Source organism: Mangifera indica, chromosome 8 (assembly GCF_011075055.1).
Source record: "Mangifera indica cultivar Alphonso chromosome 8, CATAS_Mindica_2.1, whole genome shotgun sequence".
In the NCBI taxonomy this organism is placed as follows: domain Eukaryota; kingdom Viridiplantae; phylum Streptophyta; class Magnoliopsida; order Sapindales; family Anacardiaceae; genus Mangifera; species Mangifera indica.
Window position 1 is genome coordinate 10991968 of NC_058144.1, and position 20601 is coordinate 11012568.

Sequence of the window (20601 nt, forward strand, 5' to 3'; positions counted from 1 at the left end):
GGGTAAAATTATTATTTAACTAATGATATTAAAAAAATAAAATATTATCTCATTTTTTCCCTTAAATCTTAAAAACTAACAATTTTTCTCAAGTCTCAATTTTTAGGGTTTTTAACTATTCAATTTGGACTTTAGCAACGCCCCAAATAAAATAAAACTTTATCTTTTGCCCCCAACCTTAACTTTCACTTTTTGACATGCGAGGATGAAACATCGTTTACTTGCTAGAGGGGTGTTCCAGTTGGCCATCTCTCCTACATGTTTCCAATTAATGGAGTGGTCGAAAATCAAGTCTGGACCGGTGAAGAAATCACTCCAAAACGAAAGCTTGCACGTTTCCAATGAAGAAAATCACACATTTTCAACTTTTGTGATTTTCTTCACTAGACCTATTACTGGTGAAGGCAGGAAAAAGATAACCCAAACATGTTCCAATCTCTCTCTCATATGTTTCCAGCATCTACGATTCACCAGACGTGTTGCTAGCAAAGAGAGGACAAAGCCAACCCAAACACAAAAAGTGTGATTTTCTTCACCGAAAATGTGTGAAGAGATTAGGAAACGGCAACCAAAGAACGTATTAGTGAGGGTGCAGCGAAGACAACAAAGTTCACCATCTCTAGTGATCGAACAAAACCCTAAGGGGAAATGGCCACTTTTCAAACTTTAAGAAAAAAAAAATTGTTAGATTTTTAAACTAATAGGAGAAAATATGATAAATTTTTAATCTTTTTAATATTTTCAGTTAAATAACATTTTTATCCTTAACTCTAATAATGAATTTAAATAGAATAGTGAGTATTTAAGTTTTTAAAAATTAACAAATATAAGTTTAGGATTTCACCAAACCTTGGGTGGAAAAAAGTTTTTTGGCCAAAAATAAAACCCTATTTTAATTAGAATATATGTGTTTATTAACGTGGGTAATATTACTTTTATCCCAAGTCTAAAAAAAAAAAGTAAAATGTTTTTATAATTCTTTTAACCTCTACATTGTTCCCATATTTGTTTTGGGCCTTTGGGAAGTATTAGGCTTAGGTATAGGATTTGGTATACGGGATTTATGTACAATTTTTATATATTTTATTAATTCATAAATATAACAATTAAATCTTGGCTCACTCCTGTTTGTTAATTAAGTTGATTTTTGCATCCAAAGTTTCAAGGATGTCTTGATCTTGTGAATAACAGAGGTCAGTATTTAGGGTGTTTTTGTTAGTGAAAAATAAATGTCAAGTGAATTTAGCAGATCCTAAACATAAATCAAGGTCAAAATGATCTCCAAAATTTGCTGGGTTGTCCTTCGATGCTGATTGTTTAATTAAGACATGTCCAGCAGGCCCAAGCATTTGTGTTCTTGGACTTTTGTATCAGTGGATCAGCTCCATCCCGAGACTGGGCCCATGATTTGGCCCAAGCCTATTATTCTGAAGAAACAATATCAACATAAAGAAAATGTAGGCATCGATGTTAATTGTACTTGGGGTATAATTATGTCAAATCATACATCAAAAATCTAATTTTAGGTATTATATATTTAGTATTATATTGTATTATATAATAAAATTTTTAAAAAATAAAATAATATAATAATATAATAGACATATCATTATTTTAAAAAATATCATGAATACTTATAAAAATTTAAAATTTCTCATGTACACCTCTACAACATCATCATTTTCTCTAAAGAGTGTATTGATTTATATCGGTAATACATATCATATCATATGATACGTATCTTATGATACATATATTATATCTTATTAATTACGATACATCTCATGATACGTATTATTTTTTATTTGTAACATATCGTATCATAAGATACATATCATATATTATAAAACATTGATAACTATAATTTATGGTATCTTAATAAAGCATGTTGAATTTTTGTTGAGGTAAAAGTAAAAATATGTATAGTTCTTTTTCTTCATACAATATATTAATTTGACAGTTTCAATTTCAAATGGGTAATCATGAGGATATTAATTCGAGATTTATATATAAATGAAAAAAATTTGTATTATTCTTTTAGAGTTGTATTAAGATGAAATATATTATTTGATATATGAATTAAAGTTTTATCATTTTTCATATGAATATTAAAGATTATATCTGTTCGTAATTTGCATCCCAAATTTTGAATTAAAAATGGACGAGTTGTCTGCCTGAGGATACCCTCTAAAAAGGGATACGAGTTGTAAGTTTTTTTCTAATTGAATAATTAATCTTATAATTATTGAATCAAGTAAATTAAGAATTTTGATAATTATTATAAGGTAATTCAACATAATAGTTAAAACGTAAATTCTTAATTGAAAAAATAAATTCGGTTACAATTATAACTTGACCTATATAATAATATAAATGATATAATTCAATGTCCTCATTAAAACCAGAAACGAAAATAATAAATGAAACGCAAATATCCTTATTAGTTATTTGTTTAATGATAATTAATTCTTCATCTAATCTACCCTCTTCCTTCCTATCTTAATAAATTGTCCCAATGCAGTAAAATTTTGTCTCATTTCATTTTTCTCAAATCCCTTTGTCAAAAACAAAATGGAAAAGGCTCTGTTGAAGTCGGCTTTCCTTCTTTCCTTGATTGTTTCATCTTGTCAGTCTCGCACTCTTATATTACATTACTTATGAAATCACCAGAATAAATAAATTTTATAAATTTGTAATTTGATGATATAATTATTTATATTTTTTATTTTAAAATTATCGAATTAAATATTATAATTATAATTTATATGAATAAATTTATTAATTTCTTTTTTAATTTTTGGCAGGCATGTCAATGTCATTCACAATGGTGGTGGGAGAAAATGTGGACTTCTTGCGGGATTGTAAATCCAACGGTGATTGCATAGATAGTTGTATGTACGGGGGCTTTTGCGTTTTCGGCGGTTGTTTTTGTCTTAAAAGGGAGGAAGCCCAGGCCCATTCTGATTCTGCTGCTACACAAACAACTGTCGATGATGGGAAATTTTAGGCATCATTAGCAGGTGATTATGTGAATTCAAATGCCCAATTTCTCTGGGAGGAAAACGATGAGTACAAGTTTTAAATAATGCTGAATCAATCAATCAACCTTCCAATAAAAGGTTGTTTTCCGTTTAGTTGTACGTATTTTATACCCTCCACAAAATCAAATTATAAAATATCAAAAGCCTTGTTTTCATTCGAGGTACGATGAAAATTTAAATATTTATTTTTAATATTTAAAAATTTAAATATTTATTTATGACTTAAATTTTATTAAAGTTAAGAATAAAATTTTTATTTAATAAAAAATTAAAAAATTTAAAGTTTTATCATATTTTCTTCTTTTAATTTAAAAATCTAATATTTACCCCACACATAGTTTAAAAAATGATAATTTCTCTCATAGGTTTTCTTTCATTCTCTCTAGTGATTGATTTCTTTTCAGTCATCGATTAGTCTTCCCTCCTTCTTCGTTGGTGCTCCTTCTTCTTTGTCGGAGACAAAGACCATTGTCTCTATCTTACAAAAAAAGAGAGAAGAAGGAGGAGCGTTAACGGAGAAGAGGGAGTGAAGGTCGACCGAGTATTGAGAAGAAATCTATTGCTAGATAGATAGAGAGAAAAATTTAGAGGAAAAATTGTCATATTTTAAATTTTGAAGAAAAATTTGAGAAAATGTGAGATTTTAAAATTGAAGAGAAAAAGTATAATTAAAATTTAGTTTTTAAATTTTTTTTAATTAAATAATGATTTTTTTTTAATATTAATTAATATTTTAAACATAATTTAATTAATTAAAAATTTTTAAATTTTTTAAAAATAAAAAGATAATTTTGAGATTTTACTGCTTCAGTTAGAACAAGCTTTTCGGCTATTATAAACAGACGTGGGCAATTTGGTAAAACAAGAAAAATTGAGACCTCACCGAAACTGTGTCACGCGGGGAGCACATGCCATGAATCAATCAATCAATCCACAGGATAATAAGAGGGGGGGCCCATCTCTGTTTGCCGATATTGAAAACTGAAAACGCGTGACCTCATCTCACATCTCTCTCAGCCTTTGTCCAAAACTCCTTTTCGTCTTCAATCAAATGAAAAACACCATGCATGTGCAATCATTCAATTTCTCTCTCTTCCACAACTCCATTTCTAATGAAACGGTTTGCATCTTTTGTTGCCACGTGGCCACCCGCCTTTTTCTCCCCCTTAATTTATTTACAGTAACACGCATTAATTTTTTTCGTAATTTGGAAAGAAAATATTTAAATTAGCAGAGAGAGGCAGGTACATCAATAGTCTAATTGATATTTACACGTTGTTCACGTGTACATATGATTGTTCCATTAAATAATTTCACTTTTATTATCGTGTTAAATTTAAAAAAAAATCAACCTTTCGAAAAGATTGGCTATTTTCAGTAGTAACATGTATGGAGAATTATCAAAATATTATAATCTTAAAAGAGCTGAAACTTTATAATTAATTAAGTTCAATTTGTGACAGAAAACTCTCGAGTTTAAAAGTGTTAAGTATTATTATAATAAGAAGAAAGCATTACAATATCAGTTAAATAATTTAATCTTACATGTTATAATAAAATAAGGCTAAAAGCCTTTGCCACCCAAGGTTTATTACAAATTAAAAATAGTATCTATTAAGTATTAAAAACTCAAATAGTTATTTATAAAATATTAAAATTAATAGAAATAATTAGTTTTAAGGATAAAATCATTATTTAACTAGTAATATATTAAAAATAATAAAATATTATTTATTTTTCCGTTTAAGTTTAAAAAATTAACAATTTTCTTCTCTTAAAAAAATTAAACTTTAAAAAAATCACATTTTCTTTTATTAGGTTTTACATTTTTCGACGAGTTTTCTCTAGCTTTCTTTCCCTTTTATGACCTTATTTCTCTTCTCCCCCTTCATTAGAGATAAAAACTAGATTGTTTTTGTAAAAGATGAAGATAATCCAACCTTCGTCATCGAAAAAGGAGGAGAAGGTCACTTGAGAGAGATAAGGTCACCACAGAGAGCGAGGGTTGGAAAATACAAAATTTAGTAGAGAAAAAAGTAATTTTTCAAAGTTTAATTTTTTGGAAAGAGGGTAATTGTTAATTTTCTAAACTTAAGAGAGAAATAAATAATATTTTATTATTTTTAATATATTATTAATTAAATGATAATTTTACTCTTGAAACTAATTATTTCTGTTAATTTTAATATCTCATAATTAAAATTTTAAATTTTTAATATTTAACAGATACTAGTTTGAGTTTACAATAAACTTTGGGTAGAAAAATGTGTTTTGGCCGTAAAATAAACATATAATTATACCCGGATCTGGAAATATAAAAGAATTTCAAGAGAAATGGCTAAAAAAGTGTGATGCAAACATGCAAAGAGATATAATTAATAAACAAATTACATTTGAAAATAGAAGAAACAAACAAGGTGTATAAACGAAAGAAAAGAATGTGTATAATGAATTATATGAAAAAAAAAAAAATAGAGAGAGAGAAATAAAATTAATGGTAATTATTTATTATAATTAAGATATTTTTTCCCGTAAATAAAAATAAATTTCCAGACGGCAAATCCATTTTGAAAAGGCCAAAAGATTTATTCTCGTCCAATTTGTAGTGCAACCCCAAACTTTTATCCTTTAAATTTTAAAATTTTAAATACTTATCTATCTGTTAAATTTAATTATTATTATTAAAGATAAAAACGTTATATATAGATTTTATATTAAAAAAAATTACCTTTTTTTTCCATCTTAATTTTGATAATTAACAATTCTTATCTTAACTTAGGTTTAAAAAATTACTTTTTTCATATTTTAAAATTAATAATTATTTCTCAAAAAATTCAAAATATTACATTTACATCCTAAAAAATTTATTATATCTTTTTTATGATTATATTTTTTCAGTGATTCATTTTGGCACGTTATTAATCTTACCACTGATACTTTTTCTCCCTTTTCAATGGTTTGTCAACGTAAAAACTACCTAAAATCTGATCAAAATAGTCAAAATTTATTGCATCAATCTGTAAGTAAATCCATAACTGCAAAACAATGCATGGATAAACATAATTACATGAAAAAATTACATGGATAAGCATATAGTACCATTTGTTCATGAAAAAGTAATTTTCATTGATAATTCTTTAGGACAGAATAGACAAGGAAGAAGGCAAAGCAAAGAATAAAGCCAACATGTCGTTGAATCGGATTTCTTTATTTGTTTTAATCTTGAATTTCGTTTGTATTAAAGTTTTAACAAAACAATACAAAGACGTGCCTCTCAGGGTGCCATATTTGTTCTCTTCAATCTTTATGGCCCTCCATCCATGTGCCACTATTTTTTTTATATTTCGTTATCATCCACCCAAAGTATCTTCAAATTCAACACTGAGTCTCTTTTAAATATTCACGCATTATATCTTGAGTCAAATTGAAAGTTACGTTTGTGGGTCAAAGCCTAAAATTCGATGACCCAGAAACTAGAGTACAAAAAATGTATGCTGAAAATTGCACTAAGGTTTTGGGTAAAGTCTAAGAAATTAAAAAAAAAAAAATTGTTAAGGGATAAAAAATTGGGTAATTGAATATTTTATCCTTTTCTTAATAGTATTTATATATATCACACAACTCATTTGTTTAACAAAAATACAACAATAATAATATTTTTTCTCAAAATATCCTTGTTGGTACAATCTATGTAGATAGATTTTCTATTTTTCATTAGCCTTCTAGTAAAGGAGAAATCTCTGTAACATGAAAAAAAATTTGAAATAGGACGATTCTTCAACTCTGAAAAATAATTAAAGCAAACACCTATGTTTGGATAATAAAACCCATGAGAGAAATTCAGAGAAAAAAATCTCTAACCATTATAAAGAATTCATATAAATACAAGGGAGAGAGAGATAATGTGATAATAATGTGATGAGATATATTGGTGGGAATAAGAGAGAGATATGCATTGACACAAGTGTTAATTTTGAAGGATTCATAGTGGGAATAAACTTTCATCTAAGACTCGATCAAAGTTAATCAAATGTGCATGTATTTATCTTAAGTTATGTGGGTCCAATGAAAATTGTATAAGATAATGATCTAGAGCATGTGATAGTTGAAGCAAGAAGTTTACGAGAATCAACCATACTCTATGTTACTAAGAGTCCAATTAAAGGAAGGGACAATCAATAAGCCAAAAATGTTCATGAGAAAGAAAGAGAGAATCTTCTATATCTTCTTTCCTTTAATTATATGTATGCAAGAGACGAGCCTAAAGTATGAGTCTGAACCCAAGCTTGAAGCCAAACCGAGTGAACCCGAGTTAGGTGCGAGTCGAGCACAAACACTTAAATTATAAAGCGAGTCGAACACGAAAGTATGTTTTGACGAGTTCAAAACAATCCTGAGCCGAGCTTAACTGAAAACGAGCTGAATCTTGTTCAGGCTCGACTCGGCTCGTATCCACCCCTAATTGCTACAATTCCCTAGAGCTAATCAGTTTGTATATTTGTAACTATAAAATTTACTTATTTATTAATAAAAAGTATTCTATTGTTCATGCATATTAATATTAAACATAATATGTTTGTAAGAATAATATGCTCTCAGAATAGTAGAACTGTGATAAAGGAATCGACAACTAATCGTGGGAACCCTATGACAAATTAGATGGTCATTATAGAAACGTTCATAATCTCAACATTACTATGACCAAGGGCACAAGTAATAGTGATAAGATTATTATAGTGTTGAGCGATCCCACCGGAAGGTGGCGATAGCTCTTACATGTCAAAACTATTACTGACAGTTTTATGCAACACATGGGTATACGTTAGACACATTTGTTCATTAGACAGACTCATCAAGAGGATTTCCAAATGAATGGTTGTTCTAGTATTTATATAAATAAATCCTCTAACTCACAAATACATGTGGTCCTTAGACTTGAGATCATCGAACTATCTCATATAAGGATTGATATGGTTCAACATTATTCAACGTGTTGTCGTAACTAGGGTACCATAAAGATGGTGATTGACCATATTGAAATATGTATAAAGGTTATAATAGATTAATAAAGAATTCGTAACACACTGAGCACAAGAGGTGATATCTCGAATGAGAATACTGAAAGATATCATAATCACTCGAATTTGTGGCTATGGCCAGAATAGGTTGTAGCCCGGTCCAAGTCTTTTGGTTATTAATGCATATCAGTTCATATCAAGAAATCACTAACATAGGCACGCATTTGTGTCTCAACCTATAAAAATGTCGATTGACGAAAGGATTAAGTTGTTCATAACTATGTAGTTGACAAAGTTGATAATAGTTCATTGACACTCTATCAGTCGGGTGGCCATCATGACTTGCTAAAGGCCAATCTCGGTTTGTGTATGGATTTAATTTGAATCTGAATACTATCAATTTGATAGAGATTATGAGTCACACGCATATAAAAGTTGATTTTGACTCTAAGGCATTGAATTATTTGGTAATAATCTTGGTGTCCATGAAGTGATATAAATTTTGGATCGAATTGGGCTTGTCTGATAGGATTGAATTAGCTCAATTTGACCTTTATTGAACTATGAACGACCAATCATGTGTCATGAATGACCGTGAATGTCTAGTAAAAAGGAACGATCATGCATGCCTTTAATGCATAACCGTTCATGACATTCTCTATTTATACGAACACGATTTCATAATTCAGAAGTGTTCGTCACAAACTCTAGTTGTCAACCTAACTGTTGGTGTGATTTATCATACTGAGGTTTGACCCCAGCTAGACCCTTACCCAATTCAAGGCTCTCTTCAGTTATTAAAACAATAATTCTTAGTTTTTATATTTATTAACTAGATGTGGATACAAATTTTATAAATTTTTTAGGAGCAAATTGTTAATTAGCTTATGTGAAGATGGTAAGTATTTTTGTCTTTTCTTCATCTACGTAAAATAAATTAACAGTTTTTATTAACAAATTTAATGGGATAAATGGACGAATAGACTTTCAAAACTTAAACGGTAAAAAACGCATTTCATCAAAGTTTGGGTGGGAAATAGTAACTCAACCTTTATCTCATTATCGTATATTTCTTTCCTTGCATTGAAAGGGAAGATGTTTTCACTTTGTTCTCTTTTACCCTATTACTGTTAGGGTATGCATAAAATTGTTTAAATGGTAAATCAAAACAAATTGTTCAAAATTCGTATTTTAGATTGAATTTTAAAATAATTTTGGTTTGGGTTAAAAAAATTATGAAAAAGTTTTCAATTTGATTTACGATTTAAAGGATTTCTAATTTTAACAAATCTATAAACCATTTTTATAATATATACACATATATTTTTTATACAATCAATGCATATTTGTATGCTATATTAGAATACTTGATAACTATGATTTTATTCGACTTGTCTTTTGTTTCGAAATTGAACCCTATATATGTGAGAAACACTCCAATTTTTTAAGAAAGTTTAATCGAAGACTTACAATATTTGTTACTACTCCCATTTTTTTAAAAAGTTTAATCCAAGACATACAACATTTGTTGATAAGACTTAGCTCACTTATTATCATTATTTGTGATTATTTTTATATTTAAAGCTATTAATATTTCCTTAAAGCAAGAATGAGAATGTAATTATTGTTTAAAAAAATAAGTATATTATACAAGATTCACACATGATATGAAGCACTTTAATATGATAAAACAAATCATTATAATTTCTAAAAAAAATACATTGTTGGGAAACCGTGGTCGTCCGTTATAGAAAGAGTAGATTTGCTGGAGTATCTCCAATAATTTGATATATAGAACAACATCTAATTCAAAACAAAATGCAAAATTTGCTTATATTGATTAGGAATGACAACGATGAGGGGTGGGAGGAAATTTCAATTCCCATCCTTGTCTCTAAGAGGATATCGATTTCTATTTTCGGTGCATCTCTGTTATGGGAATAATAAAGATTTTTCGTTCCCTCATGCAAAGAAAAATCCCCTCACTGTCTCTGCTCCTGTGAGATAAACTATCATTTTTATATCCTCTAAACACAATATAAATATATTAAAAAACTAAATTAATTAAAATTAAAATCAACCCATTATTTCAAATATCATAAATTAATCAATTTAATATGCACAACAAAAATATAAATAAATTTAAAAAATATATAAATATCTTAAAACTATAAAGATATATTAGTATTTTAAATAAAAATATTAATATTAAGGGGCATAAATGGGGATAAAGATGAGAACAAGGACAGGGACAAGGACTAGACTAGGGTGGGGTGAGATGAAAACACATGTATCGTAGGTGCATTAAAAGTAGGGAGAGTATGTAGAAGAAACAGACAAATAAAATGCGGATTTTAATCAGAGTTAGATTCAAATTGAGTCAAATTCAGTTTGATTTTATGTAATAGAATTCAAGTTTGAGTTTGAGTTCATCGATCTCATAAAAGTTAAGTTCAAATTCGAGTTTTTAAATAGTTCGTTATTAAAACGACGTTATTTTAATACATATTAATCAAAACGATATCATTTTGTATCAAAATTTCTAATTTACAAATTTTGAAGAGTAACTCAAGCTCAAGAGTGTTAGTTCGAGCTCAAACAAGTGTATATAGAATTGATTTATTTTAAATTCAATTTGAATTTAATCAAACTTTTGATAATAAAAATATAAAAAGGGAACGCGGTCTTAGATTTTTGACAAATGGAAAGCCACGAGAAATAGGGAACTGTACTCAATTAACTAGTTCGATCTACGACTTCAGTGCTACTCATCATGTGGTCACCTCAACTCCCACCTAGAATATCACCTCTCCCTCGTCTCTATAAATAATTTTCTATTATTTAATTAAAATAAAGTCATTGCCTATTTGGCCACTTGCAATTTATTTGCACTCACTCTCAGGTTACCGTCCGCTGCCCCTTCCGCCACACCATCCATTCCATCCTCTTTGTTGAACTAAAAATAAATTAATTTTACAAGTGATTAAAGATACAAAGACATGGGATGGGACTCTTTATCTAGAGGTAACAATGATTTTATAATTTGACCTTTACACATAATTAATCTATAATTTATAATATAAGATTCGTTTCCTTTAAGAAATAAATCAATGTGATTACTGTACTAATGATTTCATATAACTAACTAGACTTTGAGTTTACGCAGAAGAAAAATTTATGGAGGTCATTGATTTATGGGTCTAATTTTACACCTATAAAGCCTTAAGGAGGTGGGGATGGTGGTTGGTGTTGGTGATTCACAATTTAATAGGATATATAGGAATAAAAAGGATCTTCCTTTGTTTTATATATTATATAAAACAACCATATTTATTTTTATTATTACGGCCAAAGGACTATTTTTTTATCTAAGTTTTAATACAAAAACAGATACATATTTATGATCATCCCTTTGTCAGTGTTTCTTTATTGACGGAGATGAAAAAATTTTGTCAGAAATGACTCCGACTCATCCATCATGTTTTTAGAGGTCATTGTCATTGGGATAGTTATCAGTGAAAGGAGAAAGAAAATCTAGAGATTTAAAAATAAAATAATTACTTTTCAAATTTTGAAAATATTGGATAAGAGAAATTATGAGATTTTTAAATCTAGAGAATAAAATTTTAATTTTTTTAGTAAATAATAATTTTATCTCTAATCCTAACTAAAATTTTAATAAATTTTTTTTATTAATAAATATTTAAGTTTTTAAAATACCAAACATAGTCTTTTAACCTATTATTATTTTGCATTAAATTTGTACATCGACTTATTAATATCTACTTATTAATATTAATAAGTAGATGTACAAATTTAATGCAAAATAATAATTTTATATATATATATATATATTTTAATAAGGTCGATCAACCATCATGATTTGGGAGATTATTGAGACCCCCATCGGGTTTGATTTAATATCCTATAATGATATTAAGTTTGACCGTAATGTTTAAATTTAATTAAATTATTATATAGTTTTGTATAAACATCTTCATTAACACTCATTGATACAACCACGAGAGTATGCTATGCTGATGATTTACTACATCCACTCTATTCATCATTTATTATCACTAAGAACAGCGGTTAGTTTTATTTTTCCAAAATTACCCCTAATCTATTTAATTTTTTTAAGGCCAAATAACTATTTTCCACCCAAAGTTTGATGCAAATCCAATTTATATCTGTTAATTATCGAAAATCTAAATATTTGCTCGTTTGTTAAATATCACTATTACTGTTAAGGATAAAATCACTATTTAAAAATTTTATTTAAACTCATATTTTAGAATAATTCCTTAAATTTTGAAAAATTATATTTTTCTCCTAGATTACCTTTTTTCTTTAGGTTTCAAAACCTGTTATTTCCACCCAAGTCCTAGGGTTTCCTTGGCAAATTCTCAAAACCTCATACATATTTTTCTCTTTGCTTGTTGCCACCCTAAGGTTTTGAAATATTGCCAGTGCACACTCCGATATCTTATTCCAATTGCTGTTGTATATCCAACGTCGTCCCCTCAGTCTCTAACCACCAACCTGCTAGAGATCGAGCTATTGTCAAGTCTAGTACTAGTCTCTAGCGAGTTTGCTCTTTCTTGGCGACCTCCAAACAAGATTTTTTTCTCATTTGTGTCACCATTGAGCCCCTCCTTCTCAATTTCTTGCCACTATCGTCCACCAAGATTGAGCAGGTCTAGTGAAGTCCACTTCTTTGACACCAACCTTCCTCCCTAATGATTCTTGTGAGTGCAAAATGGGGATAAAATTGAGCAAGATCTCTTACTCAATTTTATCCCCATTTTGCATTGACGGGAGTCACTAAGAAGGAGGGTTGGCACTAGTGGTTTGATCTCAGAAGAGAAGCACACCTACGATGGAGGAGGAGGAGGATGCCAACAATGATTGAAAATTGAAATTGAAGAGGGGTAAAACTATGATTTTTCAAAAAGTAGGGGCGATTGTAGACAAAAAAATGAGAGTTGAAACCTTTGATTTGGGGTGGGGGGGGGGGGGGAGTCATTTTTTAAACTTGGAAAATGTGAGGGTAGCAGGCAAAAATAAAATATTAAAACTTAAGGGTAATCATAAAATATAAGTTTAAATAAAATTTTTAAATGATGATTTTATTCATGACAGTAATAGTAAACTTTAACACAGATGAATATTTAAATTTTAAAAAATTAATAATAAAAAAAATTTACATCAAACTTTGGGTGGGAAATAGTCATTTAACATTTTTTTGGTCACTAAAATAACTCACTAGTGCTGAAAGACGTAAGAATTTTAATAGTCTTGTCTGATATTAAAATTTTGATAGTGATTAATTAAATATGATTAATTGATTTTATATTAAATTTAATTTATTAAAAATAAATAATTAAAAATAATGAAATAATTTGAAATTTGAGATAACCCTTTGAAAATTTGAACTAACGATGTTTCACCTCACACCCCGGCGGAGAAATTGGCATGACCAAAACGTCTCTCCGCGTGTCGTTTAGCTCATGCTCTAATAACCATTCCGGATTTCCGGTCATCTTCTTTCTCCTGTTTTTCTTTTGTTTTTTTTTTTCCTTGACTAAAATAACAGATAATTATGGAAAGATTTACCGAAGAAGAAAAATTTAGGAAATATCAACCCAAAAAGAAAGGGGGAAAAGAATAAGACAGCTCATCCATCCGCCAACAGTAGACGCCACTGTGAAGACTTTGAAGCTGGCTGAAGGTTCAACTTTAAGATAGACGGGGTTCTTTATTTAAAGGCTGAGGTCCGCATAATCTTTTCATTCCATTTCAAAGAGAGGAGGGAATAAACCTCAAGCTGGTGTGGACGTACTCCTCAACACTTGCTGCTGCTGCCGCTTCTTCTCCTCTCTTAACCCAAATTTTAGAGACTCTTTTTATCTGACAATAATCCATAAAGAAAGGTACAAGACTCCTTATTATTGTAATCGTCATCCTCTATCTGTGATTATGTTGTTGTGTTGTGTCTGCTCTCTTTACTTAAGGTTGACACTTCTTGAAACTTGTCCAAAATCTGTTCTTGCTGGTGGGTTATCTTTGTTTTAACTCAATACATTTGGATCTGACATTTGTTTTTGCTGGTCTATTTTTAGATCTTTGGTTTTATGCGTATTTTGCAAGGCTTACACTTTTGCGTTTTAATGGCTTGTGTATTTTTAGAGATTTACATTGCTTTTCTACACAAAAAATAGAATTTCACGAAAAAGAAAGAAGCAGAATGCAGATTTTGTTCCTGTTCTGTTTTTCATATTGCTTTTTCATCTAGCGTTGTGTGTAAAACTGCGTAAGTTTCAGGCTATTCTCTTTTTTAGGTGCGTTTTTAACCGTTGTTCTTTCGCATTTTTCTTGATTTGTACTTTTCTATAATAAAGAGTATAGCTGTTGATGATTTTTGTAACAACTTCAAATAACAGAGAAGCAATCCGATTGGAAATGTTTTCTCTACTGAAATCATTTAAAAAATTTTCTTGTGTTTCAAGAAAATGATTAGATTAGAATATATTATCCTGCATTGCTTTTTGCTTTTTTTTTTTTTTTTTCCTTTTTTCCTTTCCTTTAATTTGGTGCAAGATCCACAGCTTCTTTTTGCCTTTTTGACTTAGTGAGGTAAATAAAAACACAGAATGGGGCCATGTTAATAGGGCGGCTGAGTTTGGTAAAGTTAGGACCCATATCATGTGGAAAATGTCTAACGTGTCGGTTGTTTATAACTAATCTTTATACTTCTATGTTCTTTCACGGTTGGTTTTAACGTATTAGTGCTTATGGATCTGTTATTAAAGATCTTTGTTTAACCAGTTTGATTTCTTCAAGCTCTTTTACCCTTGGTTTAGTTTCTGCTTTTGTTTGTTATTTGTAATTGTTGGATGCTTCTTCTACTGATAATTCATATCTGTCTCAACCCATTGTCTTGATTCGTTTCACTTTCTGATCTATATGGTGAATGCACTTTCAGAATTTTTGCCTATAGCCATATATATACGTATAACTTTTAGTGTTATCGGTAAATGTTGAACGGAATTTTTGAATAAATGTACAACTGTAATCAGTGGTTGATTCATCTTCTTGACGTAACTATACGACTTTATGTCATTCAATATAGTTAAGATTTTCATAGTGATTTTGCTAAGTCAGTAGTGAGCTTGAGTGAACCAATATTCTGCCTAGTTTCATGTCCTAGCGATACAGTGAAAGGGGCATCTAGTTTGAGCTTGAAATTTAGTTGTTCAGTTAATCTTTTTCCTAATGTGGATATGTTTGCATTTTATATGTGCAGGTTAATACTTATTTCTTAACATCATGAAGCATAAAGATGGAAAACCAAATCCTCACTCTGATAAAGGTCCTAAGATTGTTTCTTTAACAATAATAGTTCTTGCACTATGTGGGTTTTCTTTTTATCTTGGTGGAATCTTTGGCTCTGAGAGAAACAGAGTTGAGGTTATTGATGTCAAAAAGGCAGTCCCAGCTCCAAAGGAAGCTGTTGTTGCTCCTCTCCAGATCAAAACTATTACCTTTCCGGAATGCAGCAGTGACTATCAAGACTACACTCCGTGCACTGATCCAAGGGTATTGCTTAAAAAATTACTCGAAATCTAATCTTGTGATAGTAGTGACTATATTTGTTATGCTATATATAAATGCAGCATCAAATGTACATATTGTTGATAAATGTTTATTGTAACAGAGGTGGAAAAAGTATGGTGTTCATCGCCTTACATTTATGGAACGCCACTGCCCTCCAGTTTTTGAAAAGAAGGAATGCATAATTCCACCTCCTGATGGGTATAAGCCACCGATCAAATGGCCAAAGAGCAGGGATGAATGTTGGTACAGGTATTATGGTCTGCTATTTATGTTTGCAATTATATTGCAAAGGGCATTGGTCGCTGTAATGTGTTAGTTTAAGTATCTTATGTTTCCCTGTGAATCCTGTTTTAGGAATGTGCCATATGATTGGATTAACAAGCAGAAGTCCAATCAAAATTGGCTGAGAAAAGAAGGGGAGAAGTTCCTCTTTCCTGGTGGGGGCACCATGTTTCCACGTGGAGTCTCTGCCTATGTCGATCTGATGCAAGATCTAATTCCAGAAATGAAAGATGGGACTATTCGGACTGCCATAGATACTGGATGTGGGGTTAGTTTTGTTTTAGTTCTCCGTTTGTCTAATTCAGTCATTTTTCTTACTATTGGAAGACTTTTTTAAAGCCATCTATTTGAAGGGTGGATCTTATTTTTCTTAGGGAAGCTCAAGTCAACTTAATTTAGATGGCCAATATATTTGTAGGTTGCAAGTTGGGGAGGTGATTTATTAGATCGTGGAATATTAACAGTCTCTCTTGCACCTAGAGATAATCATGAAGCTCAAGTTCAGTTTGCACTGGAACGTGGAATTCCTGCAATCCTTGGCATCATTTCTACACAACGCTTACCTTTCCCCTCATATTCTTTTGATATGGCTCATTGCTCAAGATGCCTTATCCCATGGACAGAATATGGTAATTAATTATTTCAAACTATGATTTATCTTTGACATGATTGCCTTAGAAATTGCATCTTTGTTCCTATGTATAAACCATCATAAGGTTTTGGTTTAATTAATATCCATCAAAACAAGATAGTGGCATGAATTTCATTCACTAGTGATGCTTGAGGTTTTTCAATAATTATAGATATCTTGGTTTCAGGTGGAGTTTATCTCCTAGAAATTCACCGTATACTTCGTCCTGGTGGATTCTGGGTACTGTCAGGCCCACCAGTCAACTATGAACGTAGATGGCGAGGGTGGAACACTACTGTGGAAGATCAGAAAAAGGACTATGAGAAGTTGCAGGAACTGCTGACTTCAATGTGTTTCAAATTGTATAACAAAAAGGATGACATTGCTGTGTGGCAGAAATCTTCAGATAACACTTGCTACGATAAGCTTACTTTAACAGACATGTACCCACCCAAGTGTGATGACAGCCTTGAACCTGATGCAGCATGGTATACACCACTCCGTCCTTGTGTTGTTGTTCCTAGACCACAACTAAAGAAATTGGTTTTGAAATCCATGCCTAAGTGGCCTAAGCGGTTGCATGTTGCACCTGAACGCATTTCAGATGTTCATGGTGGGAGTGCTAGTGCTTTCAAGCATGATGATAGCAAGTGGAAAGTGAGAATTAATCACTACAAAAAGTTACTCCCTGCAATTGGGACTGATAAAATAAGAAATGTAATGGACATGAATACAGTTTATGGAGGATTTGCTGCAGCGGCAATTGATGATCCCTTGTGGGTTATGAATGTCATGTCATCCTATGCTCCCAACACACTTGCTGTTGTCTTTGATCGGGGCCTCATTGGAACTTATCATGATTGGTAATTTTCAATGAATTATTTTAGGGCCTTTCCTGTATCCTATGTTTTATGTGGTATTGGTATAGCTAATGTGCTGACTTATTCATTTTGCTGTTGGTAGGTGTGAGGCTTTCTCCACATATCCTCGTACCTATGATCTCCTTCACCTTGATGGTCTCTTTACTGCAGAAAGCCACAGGTTGGTCTCAAGTTTCGTTCATTGCTGCTCCGAAATCACACGAATATATATATATATATATATATATATATATATATTAATTTGTTAAATTTGACATTTCTTACCAGTTGAGGAAATTTTGGTAGGGATTGACATTAAGGTCTAGACATTGGACTTATGTGATGCTTTAGTCAACACATTAGCATAGGTAGTTGAATTGTCACAAGTTGTTGAAACTAGACTTTGATAAGAATAGGCTAATCAGTTACCTGCCTAACTTCACCAACCAATGGAAAAAGTTGCAGTGAACATCACATTTTCAGGATCCTTGGGCCTTTTTAGAATTTGGGAGGTGGGCTTGACAGAAGCCATTTGCTAAAATCTATCTTAAGTTCCCCTAAGGCTAAGACATAAAGTTAACTCTAGCTGCTGTTGCTTCTTTGATATATGTGCAAAGGCTTCTTCTAAATGGCAGAAAACCATCTGGGTAGGGAATACCAAAATCATGTCAAAGAATGTCAAGAATATGGTTCTGATGATTGTTACTACTTGTCACAGATGTGATATAAAGTATGTGCTGTTGGAGATGGATCGGATACTACGTCCCAATGGATATGCAATCATCCGGGAATCAAGCTATTTTATGGATGCTGTAGCTGCCATTGCCAAAGGGATGCGGTGGGGTTGCCACAAGGAGGATACTGAGTATGGCACTGACAAGGAAAAGCTATTGATTTGCCAGAAAAAGCTCTGGTACTCTAGCCAAAGTTCAAGGTAATAAAAAATTACTGAAGGCTGAGAGTATAATTTATAAGTCAAAGTGGGAAGAATCTGAGGAAAACCAAGTTCAATACCACACTGTGATTTAGATTTGTCCAATAGGAGTCAAGAATTTTTATATTTAATATTGTCAATTGTAGCTACCTGATAATATGATTTTTGTTGTTATATAATAGCCATATTAATATAAATATATTCTTTCCAAGAATCAACATATTCCTAGTACCGTATCAATTTTATTTTAATTTTTAGTACTCATCCTTTTTTTTTCATATATCTTTGTATGTTATACTGTGAAAGCAGTGGATTTGAGAATTTTCTGTGTATGTATCCTATGATGTGATATGATACAGATATAAAATGATATGTATCATGAGGTGTATCAAGTTAATATGATATAATAGACGTATCATATGTTACGATATGTATTTTATGATAAAATATATATTATCAATATATTTTTTAGAAAAAAAAATATATAATAGAGATATATATGAAAAATTTTAAATTTTTAATAATATTTATAATATTTTAAAATAATGACATGTCAATTAAAATTTTTTTTATTATTTTATTTTTTAAAAATTGTATCATACAATATGATATGATATTTGATATATAATACAAAAAATTAAATTTTTGATACACGATTTGATAATCATTTTTAGTTGTCATTACTATGCTTTTTAAATTTGATTTGTTGTCAAAGAAAGATTTCATGGTGGCAGTTATTTTCTTGGATTAGTCTAAAGTCTAAACAAAGAATTTATAAGAAATCAAAAACAGAAGGCCAGAAGATAAACTAAAAGGGCCAAATTGATTTCAATGGCCTATTTTTGGGCCTAGTGAAAATAGCAAACTTTAATTTTTTAAAACTATTTAAAATGACATAAAAATAAAAAAAATCATGTAAAAAAAAAGTCTTCTAAGTTTGGAATCTTATATGAACCAATAACAAAATAAAATGATTTAAATGACATAATTTTATTGGATGTGATTAGAATAAAACAATGGCACTTGTCCTTTGTTTGTAAAAAGGGGGTCAAAATCTGTCACAATTCATGGCTTTCTTCTTGGAATTTTTATTATGTCATTGTAACTGTATTATTGTGGTCCTCTCCTCTCATGCCCACAAAAATTAGTCACATGCAACAAAATCACATCCCTAAGAGTTGAAATTCCATTCAAGTGTACCATGGAATGAAAATAATAGACAAAGTTGAATTTATGCACCGGCAAACACAAGAAAATTAAAAAAAAAAATCCAATTTGATATTTTTTTAGAGTTTCATTGGTTATTATATGCTATTATAAATCTGTATAATAAAACTATATGTATATATATTTTATACATAATTTATATATACAAATGATATGTCATTATATGACTGAACGATTTTGAATTAAAAATAAAATAACATTTAATCACATAATAATATATTATTTGTGTATCTAAATTATATACAAAAAATATGTATACATAACATTACTCAAATCTATAAGTTGTTAATTGTATTGTACATGATTGTAAATTCAGAAGAAAATTTCCAATTTTTGTAGCAGAAAATTTTCATTTTGGTTTTACAATTTGATCACTAAATTTTTCAAAATTTCAATAAATCATTTTGTTATAAAACCATTAATAATGCTAATAAATTATACATTATAAGCTATTTTATATTAGGAAAATGGGTAATTAATTAAATTAATCTTATTTGACAGGGTTTAAACGATTTTATCTAACATTCTAGGGATTATATGAATATAACCGATAGAATAAGTTTTGATAGTTTTAACCCCCAAATATAAAAATGTTTTTGCAGCGAGTACAACTATATTCAACCCGTGAATCCAAGAAACAAAGAGAAATTCTAGCAAAAGTCGTCATTTTTAAATTAAAAGTTATGATTAGTGTAAAATAATTCCTAAAGTGAAGGTGATATTTTTGTAGGTGAAATTGGGGATTAGATGATATTATTTATATATTAGGTGCTAACTCTTAAGTGGATGTGAAGGTTATTTTTTTTCATATTTGCACAGGCCACCACACATAGGGGATAAATTGATACATGACACTAGACTTTATGGGGATTTTCTTGATATTTTTGAGACTATTAGAATTAGAAGGTTAACTGATATTTGTCATAAGGTTTTGATTAAAGAGTTTTTCCAATTTTCATTGGGTATCTTTACAATAAGTGAATTTAATTAA

The 20601-nt window shown here is 30.0% G+C and overlaps 1 protein-coding gene across 4 annotated transcripts; it reads left to right on the top strand.

The window, feature by feature from the left end:
• The first annotated feature begins 13545 nt into the window (after positions 1 to 13545).
• On the top strand, positions 13546 to 18597 carry LOC123224052 (probable methyltransferase PMT20). 4 transcript variants are annotated; one of them, XM_044647545.1, is made up of 8 exons: positions 13568 to 13992; positions 15366 to 15658; positions 15777 to 15925; positions 16031 to 16226; positions 16377 to 16587; positions 16777 to 17452; positions 17553 to 17630; positions 18168 to 18597. In XM_044647545.1, the coding sequence occupies exons 2-8, from the start codon at positions 15389 to 15391 to the stop codon at positions 18385 to 18387; spliced, it is 1800 nt and encodes a 599-aa protein (XP_044503480.1). In that variant the 5' UTR covers positions 13568 to 13992; positions 15366 to 15388; the 3' UTR covers positions 18388 to 18597. The 4 variants fall into 4 exon arrangements, with proteins under 4 accessions (XP_044503483.1, XP_044503480.1, XP_044503481.1 ...); XM_044647546.1 differs by lacking the exon at positions 13568 to 13992 and adding an exon at positions 14869 to 14886; XM_044647547.1 differs by lacking the exon at positions 13568 to 13992 and adding an exon at positions 14914 to 15028.
• Positions 18598 to 20601: the final 2004 nt, after the last annotated feature.

What these genes read in the sequence shown, in the direction of transcription:
- LOC123224052 (XM_044647545.1), top strand. Translation starts at nt 15,389, where the DNA reads ATGAAGCATAAAGATGGAAAACCAAATCCTCACTCTGATAAAGGTCCT. An exon ending in CCATAGATACTGGATGTGGG is followed by an intron (nt 16,227 to 16,376) that starts GTTAGTTTTGTT and finishes ATATATTTGTAG; the next exon opens with GTTGCAAGTTGGGGAGGTGA. An exon ending in TTTACTGCAGAAAGCCACAG is followed by an intron (nt 17,631 to 18,167) that starts GTTGGTCTCAAG and finishes TACTTGTCACAG; the next exon opens with ATGTGATATAAAGTATGTGC.